Genomic DNA, 17,176 nt, shown 5'->3' with positions numbered 1-17,176 from the left:
AGAGAGAGAGAGAGAGAGAGAGAGAGAGAGAGAGAGAGAGAGAGAGAGAGAGAGGGAAAAAGGAAGGAAGAAAGAAAAAAGGAAGGAAGGGAGGGAGGGAGGAAGGAAGGAAGGAAGGAAGGAAGGAAGGAAGGAAAAGAAAGAAGGAAGGAAGGAAGGAAGGAAGAAAAATCATACACACACAGAAACACACACACACCATTCGTTGCTAGTCTTGATGCTGGATTCAACCTCACTGGAAAATCTTCCTGCTTCCTCTTTAAAACTCTAAGCAAGCCCATCAAAAGGAGTTATATTAGAGTTGAGAGTGATTTACATCTCAAGAAAACCCACAGAATCAACTAACCTGGGCTCATAGGAACTCACAGAGACTGAACCAACAACTAGGGATCCTGCATGGGACTGACCTAGGCCCTCTGCATATATGTGACAGTTGAGTAGCGTGATCTTGTGGGTCTCCAAACAGTGGGAGCAAGAGTATTCTCTGATTCTTTTATTGACTTTAGGGACCCTATTCATCATACTGGGTTGGCTTGCGCAGTCTTAATACATGGGGAGGTGTTTGGTCTTACTACAATATGGTATGCCATGCCTGATATCCATGAGAGGCCTGCTTTTTTCTGAATAGAACAAAAGAGGAGTGGATGGGGGGGGGGGGCAAAGAGGTGGTGGGAGGAGCGACTTTGAGGAGAGGAGGGAGGGGATACTGCAATCAGAATGTAAAATAAATAAATAACAATAAATAAAGTCAAAAGTGTTTAACTAGAAAACAAAACAGGGCTTATATAGATTCAGCTTTATAAAACGCTGACATTCGTCCCTCCGTAGAACTCCCAAAATATAACCAGCTCAACGTAAGTCTCAGAATGAAATACAGAGAAAGCACCACTATTGGAGACCCCTAAGCTGTGTTTTAGGATAGACTAGACAACTGGCTAGTTTGCAGGGCACCCTGAGTAGGTTCCTTACCTCGATGAGCCTCATGTATCATCTGAAAGTTGAAGGTGATGATGTCAGTTCACATAGCCTCTGTACCAGAAACCGTACCCATCAATGGGCCTTTGACCAATGACACTCAAATCAATGAGAAGGTAAAGAATAAATACATAGGCCATATGGGAAGAAGTTAAAACTCTTGGTTTCATTAAATTTATCTCCAACTTGTCCTTTCCTCTGATGGACCAAGCTCACAAACAACTGAGCAGGTGTGATCAACCAGGATAAAGATGTGAACTCTGCCTAAGTTTTGTACCTTGCAACCCCTTCATGTGTATGTGTCGCTTGTGTTGGGGTCTCCCACGTCTAGGAGCAGAAATCTGGATATGGAAAACTTTAACACCGAAGTAAACATTCCCCCTGGAGCAAAGGTGCAATTTGAACTTCATTACCAGGAAGTGAAGTGGAGGAAGCTGGGGTCCTATGAGCACAAGATTCATCTGCAGCCAGGAAGGCTGGCCAAACACTTGGAGGTGAGCCTGGGTTTATACAGTCAGCAAAAGTGGGCGTCTCTGCTTTGTTTTTGTTGCTGCTACCATTGGTGGTGTTTTACGGCCTTAGCTCTGAAAGGCAATGCAGTATACTAAAAAGATTCGGGGTTTGAGTCAACCATACCACTTCTCTACAGGCTCCAATACGAGCTTTCCTTATGCACTCATCAGTGTGTTGGTTGTTGTAACAAATTATCAGTGTAACCTAAAACAAGAAACATCTGTTGTCACGGTCATACAGGCACCCGAGGAGTGCATATGAATTGTCCCCAGACTGGGAGGATGAATTAATCCTTGTGAAATTTTAGTTCTAAGCTGAGAGTGTAGAACACATATTTTTCTTGCTGCTGGTATCTGGCAGGTGTTGGCAGCCCTTGGCCTGTGGCCCTTCGACTCTAATATTTGCTCGTACTCTGAGAATCTCAAATCTTCTTCTACCTTCCCTTTGCTGGATGAAGAGCCGAGTAGCAGAGGATGACATCCCCTCAAGATCCTTAACTTAGTCGCATCCCTGAAGACTTGTTTCCAATAAGCTCAAATTCAGATTCAAGGGCTTGAGTAATGCACCCTTCAGGGAACCACCACCTGACTCACAAAGCTTCAGGGTGAAGGCATTGTGAGCTTCTACTTTGTCATCTGTAAAAGGTGTACCATTTGAGATTTGAGACTTGCAGCCACTAGAATCATAAGCCAAATATATGACTTTGCCTATAAGGTAACCAGTCTAAGAGTTTTAACAAACCTAAAAGTGGAATAATATACTGTTTTCATACTGTTCTATTACACACACACACCATGAAACACTTGTGCACATAAAATAAAATTAAAATAATTTAAATCCCTTAGTGCTAGCATCCTGGAGAGAGGCTCTTGGATGGCTTCTAATGTGGTGAAGAAACAGGCAGCCAGCTCTATGAAGAGGAGGGAAAATATATGACCTCCATTCATATCAATTTCCTGTCTTGAGAACTAACAAGACCACAATTCCATAATTCATCCCTTCTGGGGTGATACCCAGTTATCTTGTTTGGCCCAATCTCTTGTTTGTGTGTGTAGGGGATATATGGGTGTGTTCATGTGTGCAGTCTCCGTGAGTGTGCATGCAGAGGTCAAAAGTTAGCTTCAGGGATTTTCTTCTACTATTTTCCACTTTTTTTTTTTCGAGGCATGATCTTTTCCTGAACCTGAATCTCATTGCCTGGCCAGCAGCCTCCAGGCCCCTCCTGTCTCCATCACCCGGTGCTGAGTTTATAAGTTCATGCTAACATACCCATGGACATTGAGACTGGACATGAGTAATGGGGACTAGAATTTAGATACTCACACTTGTCTGGGAAAGCGCTTAACCCACTGAGCCATCTCCAGCCTGAGACCCACCCACTTCAGCTAGTGTCATACCAGTGACCATGCTTCCAGCATATGAACCGTTGGGAGGCCTTAAAGCCTTGTCCTGATAGGCAGTGTTAATTGCCAACTTGACAGAATCTAGAATCACATGGGAGAGGGGTCTCTGGATATGCCTGCTGAGGGTTATCTTGATTATGTTAACTGACTGGGAAAACATATCTTAATTGTGGGTGGGGACATTTCCTGAGCAGGGGATGCTGGACGATGTTAAATGGAACTGGATTAAAGAGAAACAGCTTGCATTCATCCCTATCTGTCTCCTGATTGGATGTAATGGGATTTGCTTCTCCATGCTCCTGCTGCCCATTATGGTCTGGGCCCACCATGATGGTCTGGGTCTTGAACTGTGAGCAAACACAAAACAGGCTCTCTTAAGATACTCTTGTCCGTATTTTATCACAGCCACAGGAAAAGAAGCTAAGTCATACATCCAAACCACGGTCAGGGAAAATAAATCCTAGAGGAACGAGGCTATAGAAAGGTATTGAGAGCTAGCAAGGAGGTAGCCACTGCAGCGAGATAGGGCGTATCCAGGAACTCTCCGGAATGGCCAAGGAACCATGCTGTGGAAACTGGGAGATGAAAGAAAGCATCAGAGGGCTCAACAGTAATTTTACTTCCTGCTTTAAAGGTCTCTAAAGACTTTTAATTCTGTCATTCCCTCTCCCCTTTTAGGTGAACGTGTGGATTGTTGAACCTCAAGGGATGAGATATCTCCATGTTCCTGACACTTTTGAAGGCCATTTCCAAGGTGTTCCAGTCATATCCAAAGGACACCAGAAGGTACCCAATCATTGCCTGTTGTCAGTTGAGTGGGCACTAGGTCCAGGCCCTTTTTCTCCTGTGCCCTGGGCAGTGAAACAAAAAAGAGTGACCTGAGCCGAGGTCAAAGACTAGAATTTCTTTCCTATTAAATGTCAATATAAAATAAATATAAAAAAATAAAGCAACACTTCCAGTTATGTAATTTCATTTTGACCATTTTGGAACCTTCTATTTCCCAAGTCATCTACTTGACCAGTAGTTAGATTCAACTTTCACATAGAGAATTTTCATAACTCAAAAAAAATATTCATTTTAATTATCCTTGCCTTGATGGCCAATAACACACAACTATGAAAAGGTCAGTATCCTCTCAGAACTTACACAGACCCTTTCCAGAGCTGGGAGCCATTCCTTCCATGGTTTCGGGGAGGGGGGCAGAATCTTTAAATCTCTTTTTTTTTTTAAATATTTATTTATTTATTTATTATATAATATTCTGTCTGTGTGTATGCCTAAAGGCCAGAAGAGGGCGCCAGACCTCTTTACAGATGGTTGTGAGCCACCATGTGGTTGCTGGGAATTGAACTCTGGACCTCTGGAAGAGCAGGCAATGCTCTTAACCACTGAGCCATCTCTCCAGCCCCGAATCTCTTTTTTAAAGGCCTGGCGCGTGACAAACAGCACTGCAGTTTGTTGACTGCTCCACTCTGCTCTAGCGCAGAGTATTAGGCCAGTGGATGCAGTCCGCATGCTGTTCTCCTGTGTGCATGACAAGAGGCAGCTGCCAAGTCCTCAGCTGTCAGGATCCGGGAGCAAAGATCAGCTTCTGATGTCCCATCCTTTGCAGGCACATGTCTCCTTCAAGCCCACAGTAGCTCAACAAAGAAAATGCCCCAACTGCACCGAGACTGCTGTGGATGGAGAGCTGGTGGTGCTGTATGATGTTAGCAGAGAAGAGAAGGCCGGAGAGCTGGAGGTAAGTGCCAGCTGGCTCCAGAACTATCTAGGTGAGGCCACCAATAGCATTGCAGTTGAACAACCTCCTTGGCTTGTAAGTCACTTCTAGTTGTCAAGGAAAGTGTTCAGGATAAAGAGAAGAGACTAGAATGATGTTTTTTTGATGTGCATTCAAGAATTATCTTTCATGCCATAAAAAAAAACGAATAAAAGAATCTATAGAGATTGATTAGTTGGTAAAGTATTTGCCATGCAAGCATGAAGCCCTGATTTCAACCTCCAGAGCCTACATTAAAAAGTCTGGGGATGATGGCATGCTATCCTAGTTTTGTTTTTGTTACTCTGATAAAAATGCCCTGACCCCCCCCAAAAAAAGTTAGGGGAGAAAAGGGGTCTATTTCTGTTCTATTTCTTACAAGGTTATAAAGTCCTTCATAACAGGGAAGTCCCAATGGCAAGAAGTTAGAGCTGCTACTCACGTCACATCTTTAGTTAAGAGCAGAGATAAATGGATGTGCGCATGTTCACTCGCTTGTTTGCTTGAGCTGAGCTAAACGTCTCTACTCTTGTGAAATTCAGAATCCCCCTGACAAGGGAATAGTGATGCCCATAGTGGGCCAGATCTTCCAACAACAGTTAATTAAAACAACCCCACATACATGGATATGGCCATAGGCCAACCAAATGCAGACAATTCCTTTGAGACTCTCTCCTTGGATTACTCAAAATTGCATCAATCTAATTACATCAACGGTAGACTGTGCTAAACTCATCTCTCAGGGCCCAGCGTGGTTGCTATTTCGTTGGAGACTTCCTTCCTAACCATAACACTTAGCATGCTGTGTTCTGAGGCAGAACGGGACAGAATGAAACAGAGTGGGGCGGGAAAGCAGCCCGGAGAAGGGCTTAGACTCTCAGAGCAAAGGAGCAAGAGACATCAGAAAGAAAAGATGACCACAAGCCAAGTTTCTACCTCTGCTCTTATTTTCATCTTCGGGAACACCTTCCTTCTGTAGCCCACCTCTCCTCTGTAGTCTCCAGGCTCCACTTCCTACCATCCAAACACTGGCCATCATCTGACTCATACATATGCTTTGTTGTTCAGGTGTTTAATGGCTACTTTGTGCACTTCTTTGCTCCTGAGAACCTGGACCCAATTCCCAAAAACATCCTTTTTGTGATTGATGTTAGTGGTTCCATGTGGGGAATAAAGATGAAGCAGGTAAGAACTCTTTGGTTATAATGGTAGGTGAGAGTCTCATCTTCTGTGATTCTCTTTAGATAATGCAGTAATTGAATGTTCCCTCTGACTCCCTACTTTGGGCTAAAACTCAGAAACTGTACTCACTGACACTCACAGACTGAGGGTACCAATTTTTCCCAATCTTGTGAGGTTATTGCTTGTCCCCTGGGCTTATACCAAAATCAATGCTTCTTTGTTAAAAACAAAAGCAAAAGAAACTTTTCACCTCCATGTTTCCTACTTCCTTTTCCCTCTCCTGCTGTTTTTTAATTCACTGTTTGAAAAGTCCCATATTAATCTAATGTCTTCTTGCTCTAGCCATGCCTCAGTATGGTGTTTGGCTTTGGTATATTGCCATTAGTCACAAGTAACTTTTAAAATTCACACATGCCTATTGTGTGTGTGTGTGAGTGCACACGCATGCTCGCGTTATGGCATTTGAGTGTCTGTGTCTATGTAGGTAGGGCACATGAAGACCAGAGATGAACTTTTGCTATCTCCCTCCATCACTCCCCACTTTACCTTTGGAAACAGAGTCTCTTCTCACAGTAGGATAGACTGGCCAGCCAGCGATTCCCTGAAGCTCTGCCTATCTCTGCTCCCTTGGTGCTGAGGTTATGTGTGCACACCACCACATCTGGTTTTCACATGGGTGTTAGTGATCCAAACCCAAGTCTTTATACTATCACAGCAAGCTCTTTATCCGCAGAGCCATCTCCCCAGACTTTGGTCTATCATTTTTATTTAATTATCATTCCTTGGGGTAATGATCCTGCCTCGTGTCTTCTAGTTCAGAGATCAACGTAAGCTTATTCATGATAAATAGAAGCAAATCTAAACAACAAATGAGGTTTTTGTTTATTTGTTTTGTGTTTTGGGGTTTTGGGGGTATGGATTTTGAGACAGGGTTTCCCTGTGTATCCCTGACTGTCCTGGAACTTGCTATGTAGACCAGGTTGGCCTCACACTCAGAGATCCATCTGCTTCAGCCTCCTGAGTGCTGGGATTAAAGGTGTGTGCCACCACTGCCCGGAGGTAATGTTTTAATTTGCCCATTAAGTCAAATAATTTGAACAATCTACTAACTATTCCTTCATTGGAAGCCATTTTGACCACCTTAAGTGATTACTACCTTAAGTAATTACTACTCCGTAACAACCCAAAAGAAGTTGGTGTCTTGAATGATCCCAGCCCACCTGAGCTTGCATTGCACTATAGACCCTCCAGGAATGTGCTGATGATAGCTGGTATGGTTCTTCTTCGCTGTGGGAGGCTGTCCTGCGTATTTCATAATATTGAGCAGCACCTTTGGCCTCTGTCCACTTGATCTCAACAGTACAATGTCCATGCAAGTTGTGACAGTTAAAAATTACACCAGGGTTAAAGGGATAGGATAATTGCTAACATCTCTGCCTTGTACCTATGATGAGCTGAGTTTGATTACCAACATCCATGTGAAAAAAATCAAGCCTGGTAGCATGTGTTTATAATTCCAGCACTGGGGAGGCAGAAACAGACAGGTTCTAGAGTCTTACAGGCCAATCACCTCAGCACAATCAGCAAAAGGGAGGCCCATGAAAGACCCTGTCTCAAAAACCACAGTAGATGGCATCTGAGGAATGACAACCAAGGTTCACATCTGGCCTCCACATGCACACATACACATATACATGTATAAATACACACGCATGCACACACAGTGACTTCTTATGTTGTCTTCTGTTTCTTGAGGGAACAGTTGCCTCCAGTTAAACATCATTATTCTAAAGCAAATCCTTGTTGACTGTTCCTTTGTTCCTTCTACTTTTCCTTCACTCAACAACTATCTGTGCAGTGCCTACTGCAACTATCTGTGCTAGGCAGTCCAAGGGAATACGTAAATTCGTGTTGTTTATCTTAAAGTAGAGCTAATCAAACCGGGGTGTTTAAGAAGACAGGCGATTGGAGTACCCAAAGCCCAATAGTACATGTGACTGATGGCCGCAGTGACTGACAAAAGGTTTCTTTAGTAAGTTGAGCTTGAGTCAGTACTTGAAAGTGAGCGAAGCCCGTGAGGGAACTCCTGATGTTTCCTTCAGCTTGAGTGAATGTTATGAGGCTTCTCTCGGTCCTCTTTTGAACTAGACTGTAGAGGCGATGAAGACCATATTGGATGACCTAAGAACCGAAGACCATTTCTCTGTGGTTGACTTCAATCATAATGTTCGAACCTGGAGAAATGACTTAGTCTCAGCATCTAAAACACAAATTGCAGATGCCAAGAGATACATTGAGAAAATCCAGCCTAGTGGAGGTGAGTGAGTTTGATCTAAAGTCTACAGGGAAACTTCCAGAAGGTTCTAGTCTAGATTCACTTGAGAATCATAGTCCCTGCTGAGTGCTGTGATAGATCTTACAATTTTAGCACTTAGGAGACTGATGCAGATGAATTGTAATTTCAGTGTCCAAGGCTAGTTAGTTAGCTCAAGGCCAGCCTTGATCTTGGAGTACACAGTAAAACCTTGCCTCCAACAACAACAACCAAAATTGTTATTCTCCACAAAACTGGTATTTGCCGAGTCTGCAGTAGTCTGCACTAAATAACACATTTACTGATTTAAAAAAAAAAATACTTCTTGGGCTGGAGAGATGGCTCAGTGGTTAAGAGCATTGCCTGCTCTTCCAAAAGTCCTGAGTTCAATTCCCGGCAACCACATGGTGGCTCACAACCATCTGGAATGAGGTCTGGTGCCCTCTTCTGGCCTGCAGACATACACACAGACAGAATATTGTATACATAATAAATAAATAAATATAAAAAAATACTGCTTGTGGAGAAGGAAGAGCACAAAATATAGCTCAGACATGTCTTTAAACAGTCCATCATTTTACCAAAAAAAAAAATGTTTAGCAAATAATTCTAGGCTTCTTTGCTAACTATGAAGTCATTCTAGGCTTTATTAACTATGTAATGTAATGTATGTATGTATTTGTAAAATGTAAGTACCTTCCAGAGCATTTTGGTAAGGTCATTTAGATTCCTAAGTTTGTTGGTTTATAAGATGACAGACTGATGCCTTAAGGGGCTTATTCATCTCTAAAAGGAATAGTTTTAATAAATAATTTACTGCATTGTGAGATCTTGATGGGCGTAGAGAAATTTGTCACTTGGAAAGCAATCAAATGAATTTAATATTGAGCAAATTATGCATAAGTAGTTCATAGAAAGATGAACCTAAATCCAAGTTGCGGTGTGTGTGTGTGTGTGTGTGTGTGTGTGTGTGTGTGTGTGTGTGTGCATGCGTGTGTTTGGTAAGCATTATGTTACTTTAACAGGCACAAATATCAATGAGGCACTCCTGCGAGCAATTTTCATTTTGAATGAAGCCAGTAACTTGGGATTGTTGAACCCTGACTCAGTCTCTCTGATTGTTTTGGTTTCCGATGGAGATCCAACAGTGGGCAAGTATTGTTTCAACTTTCTATTGACAAATGTTTTCACTGTTGCTTCTTAAGAATGTTATTTGCTTAACTGTGCAAACTGTGATGGCATATATACATATGTGTGTGTGTGTATATACACACACACACACACATATATGTATACACTTCTAAAACATTTTAAACTCTGGCTTCTGCAAGAACGTATCCCAGAAGCACCCAGGAACAATCTTTTTAAAACTTTACATGAGAATATTTGCCTTTGCATAATAAGAGCTAATGAATGATAAAAGGCATCAAAATAAAAATAAAAGGAAATTCAAAGGAAATAAATATACAAAAATGTGCAAAACCAGAAAAGGACACCATCACAGCAGAGTTATCAACCAGAAAGGGGTGTCTGGGGGTCAATTTGCACAGCGATTCCTGACAGAAAGTCCTCGGGACTGTAAGCCACCCACACATGGCCAGGTGCTAATCCACCCCTCGGCATTGCTCCTGAATGCCTCTGTTTCTCCCCCACAGAACAGGCTCAGAAAGCTAAGGTTGAGCTCCAGTCTGTATTGAGAGAACTGCTAATGCATGCTGGGAAACGCATTTATTTCCTCAACATTATGTCTGGAAAGGTGGTAGATGGGAGTGGTGAATGGCCCGTATTTATCTCAGTTCCCACAGGAATGTCGTCTCTATTGTTCTCCACATCTCTTCCAACTGCCATGGGAGAAATGACTGCTGGCTTGGACAACCTTTAAATAAATCATTTTTTCTTATCTATAGAATAGTTTCAACATCTCCCTGTTCCTATGACCGGCCATTATTTCTATGTTTGTCTTTATATTGACAAGTATTGGAAATAATGAATGCTAGATGGCAGAGCAAGAATGAGTGGCCATGTGCACGAGGTTGGTGTCTAACCAGTGCTGTAGCACTGGAGAAACGAAAGTATAGGAGGCAGCCATCACAATGGCAGCCAGGATTTCAGGAGGAGGAAGAGCGATCATTTCTTTAGTACCGAGACCAACCTGAGCAGTTGTTGCGTGTTTGTGGTAGAGTTGCTATTTTCTTCATTCACATCTTGCAGCTTTTTAAGATGTAAGTTTTGAATAAAATCATAAAGAATACAAGGAAATACATATTTTTTTTCCTAATCACTCAGTTTCTGCGCTCGAGTTAGTCTCTAGCTACTAGCTTCCTGAGACATTAACGCATTCCTGTTTTACTTTATGCACAAATCTGTATATGTATGTACACACTATATGTATGTACATACATGCATAACATATAAGGATACCCTACATGTGCCAATTTACTTTGATTTTTGTCTTTTTTTTTAAAAAACAAAACAAACCTCTGAGGAGCTGGAGAGATGGCTCAATGGTTAAGAGCACTTGCTTTAGCAAAGGACCTAGGTTTGATTCCCAGCATCCAAATGGTGTCTCACAGTCCTCTCTAATTCCAGTTCTAAGTGACCCAGTGCTCTCTTCTGACCTCCACGGTCACCAAGCACACATATAGTGCACATACATGCAGGCAGGCAAACCGTTAATACACATAAAGTAAAGTAAGTAAATGGGGTTTTTTATTTAAATACATTTGATGGAACTGGAAAAATGACTTGGGGATGCGAGTACTTACTACACAACCATAAAGACCTGAATTTGAATCTCCAGAACCTATGCTCTTACAATAACTGGTCAGGGCTCTTCATCCCTGTAACGTCAGTGTTGTGGAGACAGGGACTAGAGGTGCCCAGAAGCTTGCTGGACAGCCTGCCTAGCCAGTACAGCAAGTGTCCGGTTCAGTGGGAGACCCAGGCTCAAGGCAATAAGATGGAGGATGATACAGAAGGCAACCCAGTGCCAGCCTCTAGCTCCTGCAGGCAAGTGTGAGATGTGAACACCCACACACGCACAAATACACCTCTCACTCTCTCACACTCACAAAGACACAGTGTCTTTGAACATGAAAGTAGGAGAAGAAAGAGGCAGCAAAAGTGGGAAGGGTGACAAAAATGGATACCGGGGTGAAAACGCTTGAAATACATTATGTGCACGTACAAAATGCCATGATAAAACCCAATTGACACAGAATCAATATATGCCAATAAAGCTTTTGAATGCTTTTGAGATTATTAACTATGAGTACAGAGAGTGGCTGCATAAGCTTTTCAGCTGCACCATAATCTAACCAGGTTCCCTTGTGGGTGACTTGTTCTGAGCCGTTTCTAATGTCACCATGCTCAAATACTGTGGGTATGCACCATTGCCCCCACGTCAATGCTTAACAAAAGAGTGAATCTATTGAAAAAAAAAACTCTAAATTTTGTCTTATTGGATCAAAGGGCAAATATAGTTTTTTGTTTGTTTGTTTGTTTGTTTTGATTTTTTCGAGACAGGGTTTCTCCGTAGCTTTTTTTGGTTCCTGTCCTGGAACTAGCTCTTGTAGACCAGGCTGGCCTCGAACTCACAGAGATCCGCCTGCCTCTACCTCCCGAGTGCTGGGATTAAAGGCGTGCGCCACCACCACCCGGCTACAAATATTGTTTTAGCCTTGAAAAAATTTGCTGATTATCCCCTTCTGACTGGTCCCTCTTGCTTTTCGGTCACGGCCAACTTCAGGTGAACTAAAATTGTCCAAAATTCAGAAGAACGTGAAGCAGAACATCCAGGATAACATCTCCTTGTTCAGTTTGGGGATAGGATTTGATGTTGACTATGATTTTTTGAAGAGACTGTCCAACGAAAACCGTGGCATCGCTCAACGGATCTACGGGAACCGTGACACATCCTCCCAGCTCAAGGTAGCATCGCTGAAGACCATCCCGCAGCCCGAAACAGATTCCCGCAGAGACAGCTGAGCTTGGCTCGGATCTGTTGAAGCCATATTTGCTCTTACAATCCCAGCGACGGTTCATTGCCTTCTCACACATTTACCTCACTGCTTTCTGGCAGTGACATGTGAAACAGGGAGACCAGGGCCAAACCAAACACTTGTCTGCTGTTGGAAACAAAAGCCTCGCACTTCTGCTAACCTCCTGGTCCCATGTGCAATTGCCCATCCCACTACAGTGGCCGCCTACTTTCTCTTGGAATTGTTTGGCATTCTGCATATCATTTTTATAATGTAAACCACTAACTATGTCCATTAAGCTTCCTCAAACAAGAGAGACCTGTTACATGGCATGATGACAAGTGCCTTGAATTCCAGCAAGTGGATCTCTGTGAGTTCAAGGCCAACCTGTGTACATAACAAGTTCCAGGCACACACACACACATACTAGTATATTTTATTGAACTTTTAAATAAAATCACTTTAATTAACACACAAGCCCTTCACACTGTTAGTTAAAGGAATCCACTCAACACTTTTCCAGTCCTAAACTCTACACCTGTCAGTGAACTCTGTTCAGTTAGAATGGCTGTTCTGAAACAGGGAGTTTCACTTTAGGATGTTATGCTTTCAGTAGTCTTATTTACTTATCAATCATGATTACACACACACACACACACACACATACACACACACACACACAGAGAGAGAGAGAGAGAGAAAGAGAGAGAGAGAGAGAGAGAGAGAGAGAGAGAGAGAGAGAGAGAGATGATGATGATGTCTGACTTGAGACTAGAAAATAGCTTTATACCCTCTTTCATGATTGCTGTGTTTATTAAATGGACAACCAAATGATGCCAACACCAGGCACACCATTTGAAGCTTTTGATACCTAGAAGATTCAGTTCTAATTCAGGTTATTTTAACTCAGATACAATTTTTTATGAATGCCCACATTTTCATTTATGATCATAATAAAAAGTGAAGACATTTTTGACTCTGAAATAGTAGGTAATTTTCTAACATCATATTTTTGTTGTGTGACCCGTAGTTCATGGCCACAGGCTTGTCCATCATCCCAAAGATCCATGCAGAGAAATGGAGAGTTATCTGCTACATATGTGAAAAGCCTCAGGAGAAAAATACTTTAGGTCTACAAAGTGGTATGAAAATAACTATTTACGGATTTTTTTTTTCTTTCCTGTGTCTTCCAGAAATTTTACAACCAGGTCTCTACTCCGCTGCTGAGGAACGTTCAGTTCAACTACCCCCAGGCGTCAGTAACAGACGTTACTCAGAACAATTTCCACAACTACTTCGGAGGTTCCGAGATAGTGGTGGCAGGAAAATTTGATCCGACTAAATTGTCTGAAGTTCAGAGCATCATCACTGCAACTTCGGTACTTCTGCCTCCCTGCTTATTCTGAAGATCCTAACTTGTCTCCTACTACACTTAGTCTCTGTACTAACAAGCTAATCCTAGCTGGTCCCCTAGTACACTCGGCCTCTGTGTTAACAAGCTAACATTCTGCATCCCCAGGTTCTTGGGAAGCCATCCCTAGGAACTGAAAGGGAAGGATTGGTACATCTTTGCCATCTTTTCAACCATTCTATAAAACTTCACTTTTTCTCCCAAACCCAACCCTAGTCTCTGGAGTTTGTGAACTTAACCTATCCAGTCAAGGCTCTCTTCCTTGTCTACCTCCAAAGTGCATCTACAGCAGAGGAGCTAACTGTTATTCTGGTCCCTGGGTATCTATCAACTGATGTTTCTCTTGTCCAGGCTAATACAGAATTGGTCTTGGAAACCCTGAGTCAGATGGATGACTTGGAGGATTTTCTATCGAAAGACAAGCATGCAGACCCTGACTTCACCAAAAAACTATGGGCCTATCTCACAATCAACCAGCTGTTAGCAGAGAGGTAAGGCAAGAAGAACATACACCTTGAAGATATACAAACATGAAATGTCCACCTATAACATTTGAAGTCAAGACTAGGGTTTTATAGCTTATTGGGAAAGCTCTTGCCTAGCACAGGCAAGGCTCTGCGTACAATTCCCGTACTGTAAACCAAACAGCAAGTGGGATATTTGAAGTCACAAGCAAGAATTATTTGGAACCGAGAAAGACATCAAATTAATGACGGGATCAGATTGTTACTGACTGGTCCCCAGCACTTTAATTAACATTGAGTTACTTCCTTTCTTTCCTTTTTATTAAAAATGTAACATTTGGCACCTGAAGATATGCTCAGCAGTTAAGAGCACTCACTGGTTGTTCTTCCAGAGGAACTAGGTTCAACTTTCAGCACCCACATGACAGCTAATAACTTTCTGTATTTCCAGTTCCAGGGCATACAATGCCATCTTCTGACGTCTGTGGTCACTACACTCATGTAGTGCACACAAAATACCTGTACACATTTTTTAATATTTAAAATTTAAATGTAACATGTGAAATGTGTAGAATGTATTAAATATATGTATATATACATATATGTATATATATAATCTTCAATATAATGGCCGTCCTACTCTAAATATAGAACTATATAAGGCCTCCTTTTCTACATCCAGGGGAGACACTATTTTGGCATTTATTGTCATTGATTAGTTTTGTCTACTTCACATAACCACACAATCCTCTTTTGACTTTCACTCAGCATGATGTCCGCAAGGCTTAGCCATGTTGCTGCGTGTGTCAGGAGTCCATTTATACTTCCTATTGAAAACAGGACCAAGGAAAAACGTATGACTGTGCGATGACAGTGTTCCCCAAGGACAGGTCGCTGATATTTATCCCATCTCTGGCTTCTCAGCTGCATTTCATCTCTCTGTCATAGCCCTCTCATTAGAGCATCCTCACCCGTGTGCACCAGAGCTTCATGGGGAATTTTCGCTAAAACTTATCTTTGCAGAGTTCCCACTTCACCCCTCAGGTCAGATTCCTGGGAAGATGGACAAAGGTCATTGAACTAGGTTACAGGAGCTGTAACCACTATATAACTGGACTCACAGACAAAATCCCTGATGTCAATGTGATTATGTATTTTTTAAAAAAAAATACATGTGGCTATAAGCTGTGACTTTGAAGAAAGAACTATCCCTGTCTCAAGCAGAAGTACATTGGCCATATCTAAAGGCACAGAGAAGTTGCTCTGGAAGCTAAATATTGACTTTTAAAGCCCTATGGAAATATCAGTGGTTGCTAGGATTTCAGGATATAGATAGAGTTTAGAGCATTTGAGAGGTTCAAGACAGAATTTGTCTGTGAAACAGTGCTAGCTGCTCTGAAACTAGCTCTTGTAGACCAAGCTGGCTTCAAACTCACAGTGATCCATTTGCCTCTGCCTCCCAAGTGCTGGGATTAAAGGCATGTGCCACCACCACCTGGTGAGCATAGAGCATTTTAGGGCTAAGGAACTCATCTATATGACTCTGTGATAATGGATGTGTTATATCTATTTATCAATGGGATGTACAAGTAAACCTGGGTATAAATTACTAATCTATATGTCAATGTATGTTACAAATGCACATCTCTGGTACAAGATTCTGTAATCCAAGAGGCTATGGGTGGGTGGGACACATGGAAAACCCTCAGTACCTTTTACACAATTTTACCATGAACCTACAACTGCTCTGAAAAAAAAAGTCATTAAAAATTATCCCTTGAGGGTGTTGGGCAGTGGTGGCGCATGCCTTTAATCCCAACACTCAGGAGGCAGAGGCAGGTGGATCTTTGTGAGTTTGAAGCCAGCCTGGTCTACAGAGTGAGTCCCAGAACAGCCAGGACTGTTACACAGAGAAACCCTGTCTCAGAAGATAAATAAATGCATTAATAAATAAATAATAGATCACTTGAAGAAACAGTAAGATGATTCAATAGATAAAGGTGCTTGTGGCCAAGCTTACCAACATGAGTTTGATCCTGGGGTTCTATATGATGGGAAGAGAGAACCAACTCCCACTAGTTTTCTCTGGTTTTCTCATGGGCCCTGTGGCACATGTGTGCACACGCACATACACAAAAAAATGTAATTTTTTATTTAATTACACATAAAACACATAAATGTAATTTTTGAAATATTCCCTTAAGACTACATAGCTAGACAAAACATTAAGGTTCCTGAAGCCTGTTAGTTCTGTTTGCCTCTTGCCTTAGAAGCCCTACCCTGTGCCCAGGTCTTGACTAAATATCAGAAAGGTGAGTGTTGGTTTGGGGCATGACTTTACCCTTGTGTATACTGACGTTATTCAATCTATCTTCTGAATGCAGAAGCCTGGCTCCTACCGCTGCCATCAAGAGGAAAATCACAAAAACAATCTTGGAGATGTCTCTAGACCATCATATTGTGACTCCACTGACCGCCATGGTGATTGAGAATGATGCTGGGGACGAACGCATGCTGGCTGACTCCCCACCGCAGGACCATTCTTGCTGCTCAGGTCAGTGCTTCGAGACCTCATGGGGCAACAGCACAGAGTGTCCTTCTTGCCTTGTGTTGAAGCCCCAATGCCTCTGTTTTGCTCCCAGCTTGTGTCCATAAGTGTTCAAGCTTATTCCTTCAGTTTGGTTTGACACTTATGAACACCTGAAATCTCAGCATTCCCAAGGCCAAAGCAGGAGGTTTTGATATACTAGGCCACTCTAGCTGCCTAGTGAATTCATGACTAGCCTAGGCTACATAACAAGACTCTGTCTCCAAATAAAGGAGGGAATTAAGAGATGGCTTGGTAGTTAAGATCACTTGCCACATTCCAAAAGTATCAAGGTTTGATTCCCACATGTTGGCTCACATCTGCATCTCCAGTTCCAGGGGATCTAATACCTTCTGGATTATGTGGGCACAAGACATGTACACAGACAGGCATATATGTAGGCAAACACTCATACACAAAGAGCATAAAACATAAATAAAAACTTTTTTAAAAAGCAAAACAAGGGGCTGGAGAGATGGCTCAGAGGTTAAGAGCATTGACTGTTCTTCCAAAGGTCCTGAGTTCAATTCCCAGCAACCACATGGTGGCTCACAACCATCTGTAATGAGGTCTGGTGCCCTCTTC

At 42.3% G+C, this 17,176-nt stretch overlaps 1 protein-coding gene across 1 annotated transcript in view; it reads left to right on the top strand.

The window, feature by feature from the left end:
• Itih2 (inter-alpha-trypsin inhibitor heavy chain 2) overlaps positions 1-17,176 on the top strand; it is a 40,404-nt gene that overhangs the window by 11,434 nt on the left and 11,794 nt on the right. The window contains exons 6-15 of the mRNA XM_005354886.3: positions 1,307-1,469; positions 3,570-3,677; positions 4,507-4,635; positions 5,722-5,838; positions 7,984-8,152; positions 9,175-9,300; positions 11,898-12,079; positions 13,323-13,508; positions 13,892-14,031; positions 16,389-16,558. Of these exons, the coding sequence (XP_005354943.1) occupies positions 1,307-1,469; positions 3,570-3,677; positions 4,507-4,635; positions 5,722-5,838; positions 7,984-8,152; positions 9,175-9,300; positions 11,898-12,079; positions 13,323-13,508; positions 13,892-14,031; positions 16,389-16,558 (1,490 nt within the window). The remainder of the gene's footprint in view (positions 1-1,306; positions 1,470-3,569; positions 3,678-4,506; positions 4,636-5,721; positions 5,839-7,983; positions 8,153-9,174; positions 9,301-11,897; positions 12,080-13,322; positions 13,509-13,891; positions 14,032-16,388; positions 16,559-17,176) is intronic.

The sequence above is a fragment of the Microtus ochrogaster genome, chromosome 16, assembly GCF_000317375.1.
Source record: "Microtus ochrogaster isolate Prairie Vole_2 chromosome 16, MicOch1.0, whole genome shotgun sequence".
Classification (NCBI taxonomy): Eukaryota; Metazoa; Chordata; class Mammalia; order Rodentia; family Cricetidae; genus Microtus; species Microtus ochrogaster.
This window is presented reverse-complemented; position numbering and strand designations above follow the sequence as displayed.